Here is a 15,411-nt window from a genome sequence, read left to right on the forward strand (position 1 = left end):
GCTGCTGAAGAACACGGTTCAAATTATGCAGGAAATAATGTGAAAGTAATAATACTTTATGCATAATAAAGTATACCTTCAGGGCATAAGTTTATGTAAAATAATAATACCTTCTGGGCACAAAGGTGTTCACACATATTATTGTGTGTACTTCCTACTTCTTTCCTAACTTCCTCCGCTTTTAAAAAAAATCTGTAAACTCCCACTCCTGCCATTTTCCACTGATTTACAGAGTTGTCCATCCCAGTACACATAAATAGGACCATCAAAATTTTTTAACCCATAGCCCATGGGAAACAACCTTGTCAACAAGTGATCACGTGCAGCTCCTATTGCCTTCATCTTATGGACTCCTCTAGTTTCCAAAGGTAGGGTGATCTCAATTTGTTTCCAAGACAAACCATTCAACATCACAGTGGTCCAAGTCTATGCCCCAACCACTGATGCCAAAGAAGCTGAAGTAGAACAATTCTGTGAAGACCTACAAGACCTTCTAGAACTAACACACACACACACACACACACACAAGATGCCCTTTCATCACAGGTTAGTGGAATACAAAAGTGGGGAGTCAAGAGATACCTGGAGTAACAGGCAAAGGCTAACAAACACCCTCTTCCAACAACACAACACAAGAGAAGCCTCTACACATGGACATCACCAGATGGTCAATACTGAATTCAGATTGATTATATTCTTGTCTTGCAAAGACAAGACCTGGAGCTGACTATGGCTCACATCATCAGATCCTTATTGCAAAATTCAAACATAAATTTTGGTATGACCAAAATCAAATCACTTATGATTACACGTTGCAGGTAACAAGTAACAAGTCAATTCAAGGCATTAAATCTGGTAGACAGAATGCCTGAAGAACTATGGATGGAGGTTTGTCACACTGTACAGGAAGTGGTGACCAAACCCATTCCCAAGAAGAAGAAATGCAAGAAGGCAAAGTGATTGTCCAAGGAGGCCTAACAAATAACTGAGAAAAGAAGAGAAGCACGAGGCAAAGGAGAATGGAGAGTTCAAGAGAACAGCAAGAAGATATTAGAAAGCCTTCTTAAGTGAACAATGCAAGAAATAGAGGAAAACAATAGAATGGGAAAGACTAGAGATCTCTTCAAGAAAATTAGAGATACAAGGGAACACTTCATGCAAAGACGGGACAATAAAGGACAGAAATGGTACAGACCTAACAGAAGCAGAAGATATTAAGAAGAGGTAGTAAGAATACACAGAAGAACTATATAAAAAAGATCTCCATGACCCAGATAACCATGATGGTATGGTCAACTCACCTAGGGACAGACATCCTGGAGTGTGAAGTCAAGTGGGCCTTGGGAGGCATTACTAAGAACAAAGCTAGTGGAGGTGATGGAATTTCAGCTGAGCTATTTCAAATCCTAAAAGATGATGCTGTTGAAGTGCAGCACTTAATATGCCAGCAAATTTGGAAAACTCTGCAGTGGCTACAGGAATGGAAAAGGTGTTTTCATTCTAATCTCAAAGAAAGGCAATACCAAAGAATGTTCAAACTACTGAACAATTGCACTCATTTCACATGCTAGCAAACTAATGCTCAAAATTCTCCAAGCCAGGCTTCAACAGTATGTGAACTGAGAACTTCCAGATGTGTACAACATCGTATCTTGTAAGCTGACTTTAGAAAAGGCAGATAAACCAGAGATCAAATTGCCAGCATCTGATGGATCATAGAAAAGGCAAGGGGATTCCAGAAAAATATCTACTTTGGCTTCATTGACTATGCTAAAGCCTTTGATTGTGTGGATCACTATGAACTATGAAAAATTCTTCAAGAGATGGGAATACCAGACCACCTTACTTGCCTCCTGAGAAATCTGTATGCAGGTCAAGAATAAACAGTTAGAACTGGAACAATGGACTGGTTAAAAAGTGGGAAATGAGTACATCAAAGCTGTATACTGTCACCCTGTTCACTTAACTTATATGCAGAGAACATCATGTGAAATGCTGGGCTGGATGCATCACAAGCTGGAATCAAGATTGCCAGGAGAAATATCATCAAACTCTGATATGCAGATGATACCACTCTAATGGCAGAAAGTGAAGAGGAACTAAAAAGCCTCTTGATGAGGGTGTAAGAGGACAGTGAAAAAGCTGGCTTAAAACTTAACATTCAAAAAACTAAGATCATGGCATCCAGTCCCATCACTTCATGGCTAATACATGGGTAAAAAGTAGAAACAGTGACAGATTTTATCTTTGATGGCTCCAAAATCTCTGTGGACAGTGATTGCAGGAATGAAATTAAGATGCTTGTTCCTTGGAAGGAAAGCTATGACAAAACTAGACAGTATATTAAAAAGCAGAGACATTACTTTTACCAACAAAGTTCAGTATAGTCAAAGCTATGGTTTTTTCAGTAGTCATGTATGGATGTGAGAGCTGGACCAAATGTGAGAGCTGGACCATAAAGAAGGCTGAGCACTGAAGAATTTGATGCTTTTGAAATTTGGTGCTGGAGAAGGCTCTTGAGAGTCTCTTGGACAGCAAGGAGATCAAACCTGTCAATCCTAAAGGAAATCAACCCTGAATATTCATTGGAAGAACTGATGCTAAAGCTGAAGCTCTAATACTTTGGCCACCTGATGGGAAGAGCCAACTCATTGGAAAAGACTCTGATGCAAGAGAAGGGGGTGACAGCGGATGGGATGGTTGGATGGCATCACCGACTCAATGGACATGAGTTTGAGCTAATTCCGGGAGATAGTGAAGGACAGGGAAGCCTGGCATGCTTCCATGGGGTCACAAAGAATCTGACATGACTTAGTGACTGAACAAACAAGCAAAGGTTTCCAAAGGTACCCAGAACAGCACATTTCCCCCTAATTTCCTTCAATGAGGTTGTTTCATAAACTTGTGATGCACTTTCTCTTCACCATCTGCATTTCTCCCTGGGATTCCCCAACCTCCAAAATGATTTTTTAAAATTTGCATACTTTTAGGTCTGCTTTTTGTGCTACACAGTTCAATCAGATCAGATCAGATCAGATCAGATCAGTCGCTCAGTTGTGTCTGACTCTTTGCGACCCCATGAATCACAGCACGCCAGGCCTCCCTGTCCATCACAAACTCCCGGAGTTCACTCAGACTCACATCCATCGAGTCAGTGATGCCATCCAGCCATCTCATCCTCTGTCGTCCCCTTCTCCTCCTGCCCCCAATCCCTCCCAGCATCAGTCTTTTCCAATGAGTCAACTCTTCGCACGAGGTGGCCAAAGGACTGGAGTTTCAGCTTTAGCATCATTCCTTCCAAAGGAATCCCAGGGCTGATCTCCTTCAGAATGGACTGGTTGGATCTCCTTGCAGTCCAAGGGACTCTCAAGAGTCTTCTCCAACACCACAGTTCAAAAGCATCAATTCTTCGGTGCTCAGCCTTCTTCACAGTCCAAATCTCACATCCATACATGACCACAGGAAAAACCATAGCCTTGACTAGACGGACCTTTGTTGGGAAAGTAATGTCTCTGCTTTTGAATATGCCATCTAGGTTGGTCATAATTTTCCTTCCAAGGAGTAAGCGTCTTTTAATTTCATGGCTGCAGTCACTGTCTGCAGTGATTTTGGAGCCCAGAAAAATAAAGTCTGACACTGTTTCCACTGTTTCCCCATCTATTTCCCATGAAGTGATGGGACCAGATGCCATGATCTTCGTTTTCTGAATGTTGAGCTTTAAGCCAACTTTTTCACTCTCCACTTTCACTTTCATCAAGAGGCTTTTGAGTTCCTCTTCACTTTCTGCCATAAGGGTGGTGTCATCTGCATATCTCAGGTTATTGATATTTCTCCCGGGAATCTTGATTCCAGCTTGTGTTTCTTCCAGTCCAGTGTTTCTCATAATATACTCTACATATAAGTTAAATAAGCGGGGTGACAATATACAGCCTTGACGTACTCCTTTTCCTATTTGGAATCAGTCTGTTGTTCCATGTCCAGTTCTAACTGTTGCTTCCTGATCTGCATACAAATTTCTCAAGAGGCAGATCAGATGGTCTGGTATTCCCATCTCTTTCAGAATTTTCCACAGTTTATTGTGATCCACACAGTCAAAGGCTTTGGCATAGTCAATAAAGCAGAAATAGATGTTTTTCTGGAACTCTCTTGCTTTTTCCATGATCTAGTGGGTGTTGGCAATTTGATCTCTGGTTCCTCTGCCTTTTCTAAAACCAGCTTGAACATCAGGAAGTTCACGGTTCACATATTGCTGAAGCCTGGCTTGGAGAATTTTGAGCATTACTTTACTAGCGTGTGAGATGCGTGCAATTGTGCGGTAGTTTGAGCATTCTTTGGCATTGCCTTTCTTTGGGATTGGAATGAAAACTGACCTTTTCCAGTCCTGTGGCCACTGCTGAGTTTTCCAAATTTGCTGGCATATTGAGTGCAGCACTTTCACAGCATCATCTTTCAGGATTTGGAATAGCTCAACTGGAATTCCATCACCTCCACTAGCTTTGTTCGTAGTGATGCTTTCTAAGGCCCACTTGACTTCACATTCCAGGATGTCTGGCTCTAGGTCAGTGATCACACCATCATGATTATCTGGGTTGTGAAGCTCTTTTTTGTACAGTTTTTCTGTGTATTCTTGCCATCTCTTCTTAATATCTTCTGCTTCTGTTAAGTCCATACCATTTCTGTCCTTTATCGAGCCCATCTTTGCATGAAATGTTCCTTTGGTATCTCTGATTTTCTTGAAGAGATCTCTAGTCTTTCCCATTCTGTTGTTTTCCTCTATTTCTTTGCATTGATCACTAAAGAAGGCTTTCTTATCTCTTCTTGCTATTCTTTGGAACTCTGCATTCAAATGCTTATATATCTTTCTTTTCTCCTTTGCTTTTCGCTTCTCTTCTTTTCACAGCTATTTGTAAGGCCTCCCCAGACAGCCATTTTGCTTTTTTGCATTTCTTTTCCATGGGGATGGTCTTGATCCCTGTCTCCTGTACCATGTCACCAACGTCATTCCATAGTTCATCAGGCACTCTCTCTATCAGATCTAGGCCCTTAAATCTATTTCTCAGTTCCACTGTATAATCATAAGGGGTTTGACAAATGCATAATGTCTTGAATCCAAAATTACAGTACCACACAGATCAATTCTATGGCCTTAAAATACCCATTTCACTTGCTTAGACTTATCCTTGGGCAGAGGAGTCTGGTAGGCTGCAGTCCATGGGGTCACTTAGAGTCGGACACTACTGAGCGACTTCACTTTCACTCTTCACTTTCATGCATTGGAGAAGGAAATGGCAACCCACTCCAGTGTTCTTGCCTGGAGAATCCCAGGGACAGGGGAGCCTGGTGGGCTGTTGTCTATGGGGTCGCACAGAGTCGAACACAACTGAAGCGAATTGGCAGCAGCAGCAGCAGACTTATCCTTTTCCTTCCCTGAGCAGCTTATTTTGTTTGCTTTTGCATTTGGATGTCATGTAACTGGAATCAGTATGTAGCCTTTTCATATTGGCTTGTTCCTCGGTGTCTTTTTGGGACTCGATAGCTTAAATCTTTTTCTGCTGACCAACATTCCATTGTACGGAGGTGCCACAGTTTGCTCATTTAGCCACATTTTAAAGCAGCAGAACCCAGGATTTTTGGTACCAGGGACTGGTTTTGTGTAGGACAGTTTTTCCATGGACAGAAGGTGGGAGGGGGTGGGGGTGATCTCAGGATGACTCCAGCGCGTTACATTTATTGTGTGCTTCATTTCTTTATTATTACATCAGTTCCAGCTCAGACACTAGATCGTGGGAGCTGAGGATCCCTGTTTTAAAGGACATCTGGATTGTTTCCAGTTTGGGGTGATTATGAATAAAGGTGCTGTAAATATTTTCATGCAGCTTTTTGTGTGAGGGTAGGTCTTCAGTTCAATTGGGTAAATCCCTAGTGAATAATATACTATGACCTTGTGTCCTGCAACCTTGCTATAATAATTATTATTATTATAGTATATAATAATAATATACTATATAAATAATGTTATTTATAAATAATATATTTATAAATATATACATATATTTATATGCATATAAATAATATGCATTTAGCTTTGTGGAAGACTGCCCAACTGCTTTCCACAGTGGTTTTATCATTTTGCATTCCCACTCAGTGGGAGTTGCAAAGAGTTCCTGCTGCTTCACATCCTTGTCAGCATTTGGTATTGTTAGATTTGAGCCATTATAATACCCTTATATTGGTAACTAATTGCAAGTTATTGTTTTAACTTGTAATTCCCTAATGACAAATGATGATGGGCTTCTTTTCATATGCTTATTTGCCATCTGTATATCTTGATGAGCTATCTTTTTAGATATTTTGCCATTTAACTGAGTTGCTTTCTTATGATTGAGCTCTAAGTATATTTTGAATATATATTTGAATTTTTTTTGAATATTTTGAATAGCAGTCCTTTATTAAGCATGTATTTTATAATTACTTTCTCCCAGTTTGTAGCTTGTCTTTTCATTCTCTTAACTGAATCTTTCACAGAGCACTTTTTACTTTAAATAAAATCCAACTTACCAATATTTTCTTTCCTAGATCTTGCTTTTGGTGTTATATCTAAAAACTCATCAATTTTTCCATTTTATCTTCTGAAAGTTTTACAGTTTCACATTTAGGTCCATGATCCACTTTGGGTTTATTTTTGTGAAATATGTAAGTTCTATGTCTGCTGCTAAGTCGCTTAAGTCGTGTCCTACTCTGTGCGGCCCCAGAGATGACAGCCCACCAGGCTCCCTATCCCTGGGATTCTCCAGGCAAGAACACTGGAGTGGGTTGCCATTTCCTTCTCCAATGCATGAAAGTGAAAAGTGAAAGGGAAGTTGCTCAGTCGTGTCCGACTCTTAGCGACCTCATGGACTGCAGCCTACTAGGCCCCTCCATCCATGGGATTTTCCAGGCAAGAGTACTGGAGTGGGGTGCCATTGCCTTCTCCAAGTTCTATGTCTAGATTATTATTATTTTTTGCATATGAATGATCAATTTTTTCAGTACCATTTAAAGTAAAAGTATCCTTGTACCAAGAAAAAATATCCTTGCTCCACTGAATTGCCTTCACTCCTTTATCGTGGATCAGTTGACTATATCTATGGGGGTCTATTTATGGGCTCTCTCCTTTTTTCCATTGATCTATGTGTTCTTCCTTTCACCAAAACCACACTGTATTCATTACTACAGTTTTATAGTAAGTCTTGAAGTAGGGTAGTGTCAGTCCTCCAACACTGTTCTTCACTGTTGTGCTGTCTATTCTAGGTCATTTGCCTTTCCACATGAAGTGTAGAATCAGTTGATCAATGTTCACAAAACAGTTTGCTGGGATTTTGAATGGGATTACAGAACCTATAGATCAAGTTGGAAGGAATCAACATCTTGAAAGTATTGAACTTTCCAATCCAGGAACACTGATTACATTTGCATTGACTTGAGACCTTCTCAGTTTTTGCATATAGCTCTTGTGAATATTTTGCTGGATTTATAAATAAGTATTTCCTTCTTTGGGTGCTATTGTAAATGATATTGTGTTTTAATTTCAAATTCCAATTATTCATTGCTAGCATATAAGAAAGTAATTGACTTTTTCATATTGACCTTGTATCCTGCAACCTTGCTATAATCACTTATTAATTCCAGGAAATGTCTGTTGATTTTTTGGGAGTTTTCCATATAGACAGTCATGTCATCCACAAACAGAGATGGTTTTATTTCTTCCTTCGCAATCTATATACCTTTTATTTCCTCTTTTTTTGTCTTATTGCACTAAAGCTAGGACTTCCAGTACAATGTCGAACTGGGGTGGTGAGAGGAGACATTCTCGCCTTCTTCCATATCTTAAGAGGAAATTATCCAGTTTCTCACCATTAAGTATGTTAGGTTAGGACAGGTTTTTGTAGATATTCTTATCAAGTTGAGAAAGTTCCCCTCTATTCCTAGTTTGCTGAGAGTTTTAATATGAATGAGTGTTGGACCTTGTCAGACGCTTCTTCTACATCTATTGGTATAATCATGTAAATTTTCTTCCTTATCCTCTTGATGTGGTTGCTTACATAAATTAATTTTTAATTGTTGAACCAGCCTTACCTACCTGGGACAAATTCCACTTGGTCATGGTGTATAATTCTTTTCATGCATGGTTTAATTCAATTTGCTAATATTTTGTTTAGGATTTTTATATTTATGTTCATGAGAGATGCTGGTCTAGAGTTTCTTTTTCTCATAATATCTTTATCTGGTTGAAGTATTAGGTTGAAGTGCTGGCTTCAAAGAATGAATTCTGATGTATTCTCTCTGCTTCTAATCTCTGGAGAGATTGTAGAGAATTGGTATCATTTCTTCCTTACATAGTTGGTAGAATTCATCAGTGAAATCATCTGGACTTGGTGCTTTTTGTTTTGGAAGGTTATTAATTGCTGATTCACTTTTTAAAAACAGACATTAATCAGATGATTTATTTCTCCTTGTGTGAGTTGTGGTATAGTTTGAGTTTTTCAAGGAATTAGTCTATATGTGGGCATAGGGTTGTTCATAATATTAATTTATTTTCTTTTATGTCCATGAGATCAGTAATAATGATCCTTTCTTCTGTTCTGATATTAGTAATATATATTCTTTCTCTTACTTTTCTTGGTTAACTGGCTAGAGGTTTATTAAATTTATTGATCTCCTCAAAGAACTAGCTTTTGAACCAGTCTTGAACTCCTCCTCTCAGCATGACTTGTAATTTTTCGTTGAGAAGTTCTTATTCAGGCTCTTATTTGGGTATTAAGAACCTTTAGTGTGGGGTTCTGTGTTAATCTGGCTGGACTAGCCCATAGGAGTGGGACTATGTTTGATATTTGCTCTGTGTCAGACTCTTCAGTTTCCATTAGTACACTTGTTTGTGTCTCTCTTTTCGTCTTTGGTTTCCCTAAAAACTCATTGTAGTTTGTGTGGCTTGCAGCCCTTTTAGCCATAATGCACTGTTATACTGGACACCAGATGATGGGGTCCACCAGGAGGCAGTGGAAGCATTCTATCATTCTGTGTTTATCTTTCAGTGAGCTCCATCCCTGGAATATGACCTTCACAGGTGTTTCTGAACTTTTTGTTTTCCCATTAGGTGAGACAGGAAGGCTAGAAGGGCCTGGGGTTGGGTCATTTCCCTTTTTCTCCTAAGGCTAAGGCTCTTATCTTATCGGCTTTCTCTTATCGGCTAAGGCTCTGATAAATTCTTAGGTCTTTGTGGTGGCGAACACTTATTCAAAATGATTAATTTTCCCCTGCAAGCCTGTTGGAAACACAAAAATTTTCCTTGGCTTTTTACCATGAGAAGACCTGTTGGGGTTCCAGGAGGTAAAATCTACAAAAATATGAGGGGTCCCTAAGACTGTGGCCCCTGGAGGTTCCCGCTCTCACACTGGCCAGAACTCTGCTCCCAGCAATTCTTCCAAGTTACCCATTGAGCATTTCTTCCAGTCTATGGCTCTGGCAGCTTCTGTTCCCAATAAGCAGATCTTGGTTATGATTCCCTACATGCATCTGTTTTTCCAGATTTAGGGGTGATGGCTTTTCCTGGGAAACAATTTAAACAGGGACAGATTTTATTTTGGGAGGCTCCAAAATCACTGCAGATGGTGACTGCATCCATGAAATTAAAAGATGCTTGCCCCTTGGAAGAAAAGTTATGACAAGCCTAGACAGCATATTAAAAAGAAGAGACATTACTTTGCCAACAAAGGTCTGTATAATCGTAGTCAAAGTTATGATTTTTTTCAGTAGTCATGTATAGATGTGAGTTGATATCAGACTGAGCACCGAAGAACTGATGCTTTTGAACTGTGGTGCTGGAGAAGATCTTGAGAGTTCCTTGGACTGCAAGGAGATCAAACCAGTCAATTCTAAAGGAAATCAACCCTGAATATTCATTGGAAGGACTGATGCTGAAGCTGAAGCTCCAATAATTTGGCCACCTGATGTGAAGAACTGACTCATTGGAAAAGACCCTGATGCTAGGAAGGATTGAGGGCAGGAGGAGAAGGGGACAACAGAAGAAGAAATAGTTGGATGGCATCATGGACTCAATGGACATGAGTCTGAGCAAGTTTCGAGAGATGGAGAAGGACAGGGAAGCTTGGCGTGCTGCAGTCCATGGGGTCACAAAGCGTCGTACACAAGTGAGCGACTGAACAACAACAATTTTTCCTATGACCTCAGTTCTCTGATAAGTCCAGGAGAAGTCACTGATACTCAGCTTGTTCAGCTTTTTCCCTTGTAGCAAGTGATGATTTCAAGCTTTTTATGTATCAGAGCTGAAACCAGGAGGCCTTCCTATTTTTAAAAATGCCATCTTTTTAAAGATCAGAAAACTGAGGCTCACTGTGGTAAGCTGAGCAACTAGAGTTGTCTGACTTCTAAGCCAGGGCTCTTCTCTTCACAGCCTGCCCCTCATTCCTGGAAATACATCTCATAGAACCAGTCCAGGGAACACTCCCAGACAAAGCAGATGGCAGAGTAGGGGGGTATGGCAAGGCAGGATACACAGATGTGATATCTGAAAAAAACATTACATTCAAGTCTCCTAATGGAGAATGTAGATTAATGGGGGAGGGGTGGTATTCACTTTAGCTTTACAAAAGCATTCAGAAAAGCATTCTTTTATTAGTACACTGCTTTTACAGTGTATGGTTAAATTTACACAAATGTTATTTACAAGTCATAGCCCTTGAATGCATTCAGAGTCAACTGATGGTACTGAACATTCACTGTGCATCTAGAAATTCTCACAGGGAGATGTTCTCAGTCCCGAGTCTGGAAGGTGGGCTCTTATGTGCATGACGTGCTAAGTTGCTTCCGTCGTGTCTGACTCTTTGAAACCCCAGGGACCGTAGCCTGCCAGGCTTCTCTGTCTATGGGATTTTCGAAACAAGAATACTGGAGTGGGTTGCTGTGACCTCCTCCAGGGAATCTTCCTGACCCAGGGATCCAATCTGAGTCTCTTATGTCTCCTGCATTGGCAGACATGTTCTTTACCACTAGCGCCACCTGGGAAGCTCCTCTTATTTGCAGTGTTTACATTTTGCAGATAAGGAAAGTGTGATTCAGAGATATTGAAGGAATATCAATAGCCTTGATGTAAGAGAAAATAACTAATGAGGTTGGATTTTTGTTTCCTCTCTGCAACTAATTAGTTATGTGACCTTGACCAAGTTATTTAATTTCTCTGAACTATATTTCACAAAGGGAGTAAAAATTATCACCTCCCAGGGTAAGTTAGATAATGTACAAAAAGCACTTAATCACAACTGTAATAATATGTAACAGTTACATATAAATTTATATATGGTATTTCATATATATTTTATAGTAATAATTATTATGGAGTAACTATTATAGTATATTATTATATTATACTATATTATAGTAATTATAGTTAATATGTTATATATAATGATATATTATTAATGTATTGGTGAAGGTTACAGCATCAATTCATGAAACTTCATCAAAAACTTCACTATATGGTCTCTTGTAAAAAGAGCCAGGAGCTTCCTGAACCTTATAAACATGTTAAAAGCTCTAGTTCTGGTAGGTCCTACATAATCTTAAATGCCAAAAGAAACAAGTTAAAAGTGTGCTTAGTCACTCAGCTATGTCTGACTCATCATGACCCCATGGACTGCAGACCGCCAGGCTCCTCTGTCCATGGGGATTCTCCAGGCAAGAATACTGGAGTGGGTTGCCATGCCCTCCTCCAGGGAATCTTCCCAACTCAGGGATCGAACCCAGGTCTCCTGCATTGCAGGTAGATTCTTTACCATTTGCGCCACCAGGGAAGCCCAAGTTAAAAGTTAGGTTATATGTTAAAAACAAGTTGGGTTATTTTTGGATGACAAGGCTGTTTAGGTCAGCTTTTATGGAAACATGTCCATCAAATTTCATACCAAAGATGTTAACCTGAATAGGCCGTTAGATCCAGGTTTTTGGATACAGTTCATGCAAACCACAGTAAGAGAGCTGGAAACCAGTGCTGGAGTCAGCTACAGGCGCTCTGGGAACTATTACCAGCCCCAGTGTTTGCAGATGTCACCAAGGGCTCCTGAGATGGCCGAGTTCTGATGACGGCTCTGGCAGTGAACCTCCAAGAAGATACACAGAGCAAGGGGTGAAGCCAAAGCATTGGCATGGGAATGGTCAGCCTCACACGCTGGCTCTTACCTTGAGCCAAGACTGTCATCAGAGACACACAGGGTCTCTCCACCTGTTCCTGTGGGGCCATGCAATAACAGTAGATGGACTATGATGGGCAAAGAAGTAAAGAACATTCTAGAGGCCAGCTGTATCTTTGTGCTAACCCAGAACGGTTCCTTTGGCACCACCACAAGACCCAAATCTGTGCTTGACCACTGAAGGCATCCTTAGGCTCCTGGCTTTGTCAGAATGGGTCACCCTAAGAGATGCAACAATCACAGTCACCTGGTTACCTCCAAGGTATCCTCAGGACCACAGAGCACATCTGAGCAGACATAAAATAGTGCAGCTGTGTGGCAGGACACAGTAACAGCGCCTCAGGGAGAAGGGGAGTGACTGCGGGAGCCCAGTTCTAGGGGGCAGAGCACAGGCAAAAGCAAGGTCCCTGGAGAGGCGTTCTGGGCAGTACAGCTTGTGCAGTGGGCATCGGGAAGCACCTGGGGAGGCCACTCCCGCCGGCCGACAGCTGTAGCCAGCCACCGAGGCTCAGAACCGCCAGCAGCAGCAAGTCCTCCAAGGGGCCCCTGACTGCTCATGGGCGGCTGCGTCGCTGGTGCAGCCAGCGTGTGAAGCTCCACAGTGGTGGAGGCAGCGGCAGCTTCAGCTTCGATATGAGCAACCTCATCAGACACGAGGACGGATCCTTTCTAGCATGAGGTACCTCAAAAATCACCAAATAAAAATGGCAGAGGAGTGGTGGGATACAGTTCAAGTCAGTTGGCTCATGTGGTGTTTCCTTTCAAAGGGGATTTCTTTCTAAGTAAATCTACATCTGTGTCTTCGTGGAAACTGAACTCATACCAACTCAGAGGTAATTATCAGTTATAAAGGAAGGATGGAACAGGGCTACAAACCCTTTCCTTAAGAATCCAGGTTTCTTTTTAAGGACTCCGGAAATTCTATGCTAGGTATTTCCATTTTGAAGATAAGGAAACCATATATTTAAGGGGCTTTTTCTTTGATATGAGAGAGAATAACTAATGAGGTTTGATCCTACTCTCCTTCATTGAAGAAAATTCATTCAAGTGGAATATAGAGGGTGTTCATTTTAATCTACAGGACAGTGGTGACATGACAGCACATGGATGCATTTGTTTAAAAAACAAACGGAAATCTCCTGAGATTCCCCTTTCTAAATAAAATGGTCAAAATTAACTTAGATTTACATATTAGAGGAAACTTAGAAGAATTCTTTTCAGTCCCATGCTACGTAGGAAACAATTTTTATGATAGGCGGAAAGAAAATAAAATACTTGTCTAAGCCAGCACTTCATTTGTCACAGGCAAGTTTTCTGACACAGTGACCAGTCTGAGACCCAGGGCCACGGACAGCGTGAACAGCGTGAACAGCGTCTCCCCACCCAGCCCATTCTCAGGCCTGCATCGCTGGTTCTCAGAGTGCCATCCCTGGACCAGTAACGTCTGTACCACTTGGGAACTCGTTCAACGTGCAAGTTATTTGGCCTACATTGAGTGAAAAAACTCTGGGGGTGGGACCTGGACATCTCATTTGACGAGTCCCCCAGCTGATTCTGCTGCACCCGGGGCAGTGAGCAGCTCTGCTCTCAGCATGGCAGCGCCTGTCTCAGTCCAACAAGCCCAGGCCACGACTGAGGCCATGAGATGGGGAGGTTCCAGTGGGCGTGCCGGGTGGGAGGGGTCTGTGACAACAGGGTCCTGCTTTTCCACGCCCCCCTGGGGACAGAAACCATCCACGCCAAGACAGTTTAATGCTGATGAAGCCAAGTTAGACAGCCTCAGCCTTTTGTTTCTGCCATTCCTAATCCTCCTGTCCTGGGCCATTGGCAGAAATAGTTCAGCCCAAAGGAAAGTAGGCTTACTTAAGCCTGGGTTTCTCAGCCTTGGCACCACTGGTGTTTCTGTCATGAGGAGCTGTTCTTGCGTGTGGAGCGGCATCCCTGGCCTCTACTGCTACATGCCAGTAGCCGCTCCCTTCCCCGCTTCCCTCCTGCTAAGGCGTGACAATCACAAACGTTTCCAGATGTTGCTCAGAGTCTCCCGGGGGCAAAACTGCATGGGGCTGAGAGCCACTGACTTAAACCAAACCATTTCCTTCAAAGTGGTAACAAAGGAGGGATGTGTTGGGAAGAGGCGCAGGCTTCCAGCGGCCCCGGGGGTGACTCACGTTGTAGGAGCGGCCGTGCCTCTGTCTCCACTGCACCAGCACTATCTGGGCAACGACCAGGGCGCAGAGGAAGATCAGGACCATCTCCACGTGCATGGACTCGTGTCCCCGATGCATCTTGTACATCCTCTCCTGCTGCAGGCTGCAACCAGCAAAGGCGGTCAGCTGAACAAGCCCTCAACTCTCGGACAGTTAGCAAAACAAGAAAAATAGGCAGGACTCATGAGAAGCAATTGGGAATTTCAAACTGGGGGTTTTTGAAGCTTTGATTACAAAGTTCTCCTAAGTTCTCAGGTCCCCCCTTTCCCCCAGGCTTGGGGGAAGGGACAGCAGAGAAGAGGAGCCTGAGTCTGTCAGTGAAACCAATTCCTCTCTGCCTTTAGCTTACCCGTGTGCTTTTGGCCTCAGCCTTGTCCTTTCAAGGTGAGCAGTGGGGACGGAAGCTCACTGGTGGGCTCTGAGGACCTGGGTTCCAACCTCCCATCTGCCACATCATCCCCTTGGGAAAGTCAGTTATTTTCTCTGCACCTCAGTTTCCTCATTTTCAAATCTAAAATAATGATCTCTCTGTACCTCACAAGATAGGTGCTCTATAACTGTAGAGCACATATATATGATATTTTATTTGTATCTGTATGAACAATAGTCTTCCCTGGTGGCTCAGATGGTAAAGAATCTGCCTTCAATGTGGGAGACCCAGGTTTGATACCTGGGTCAGGAAGATCCTCTGGAGAAAGAAATGGTAACCCACTCCAGTATTCTTGTCTGGAAAATCCCATGGACAGAGGAGTCTGGTGGGCTACAGTCCATGCGGTCGCAAAGAGTCAGACACAACTGAGAAACTAACACTTTCACTTTCATATGAAGAATAATACTTACTATTATGTTGTATCATATGAAATTGCCATTTTTGAAAGTAAAAAAGCCCTCCAATCAAATATTGGCAATTTCAAGTAATTTCTAACATTCTTAGGTAAAAGGAGATGGTGCCTATGGAGAGAATA

The 15,411-nt window shown here is 41.9% G+C and overlaps 1 protein-coding gene across 1 annotated transcript in view; it reads right to left on the minus strand.

The window, feature by feature from the left end:
• RNF175 (ring finger protein 175) overlaps positions 1–15,411 on the minus strand; it is a 69,592-nt gene that overhangs the window by 40,657 nt on the left and 13,524 nt on the right. The window contains exon 3 of the mRNA XM_070386675.1: positions 14,408–14,549. Within this exon, the coding sequence (XP_070242776.1) occupies positions 14,408–14,549 (142 nt within the window). The remainder of the gene's footprint in view (positions 1–14,407; positions 14,550–15,411) is intronic.

The sequence above is a fragment of the Bos mutus genome, chromosome 17, assembly GCF_027580195.1.
Source record: "Bos mutus isolate GX-2022 chromosome 17, NWIPB_WYAK_1.1, whole genome shotgun sequence".
Classification (NCBI taxonomy): domain Eukaryota; kingdom Metazoa; phylum Chordata; class Mammalia; order Artiodactyla; family Bovidae; genus Bos; species Bos mutus.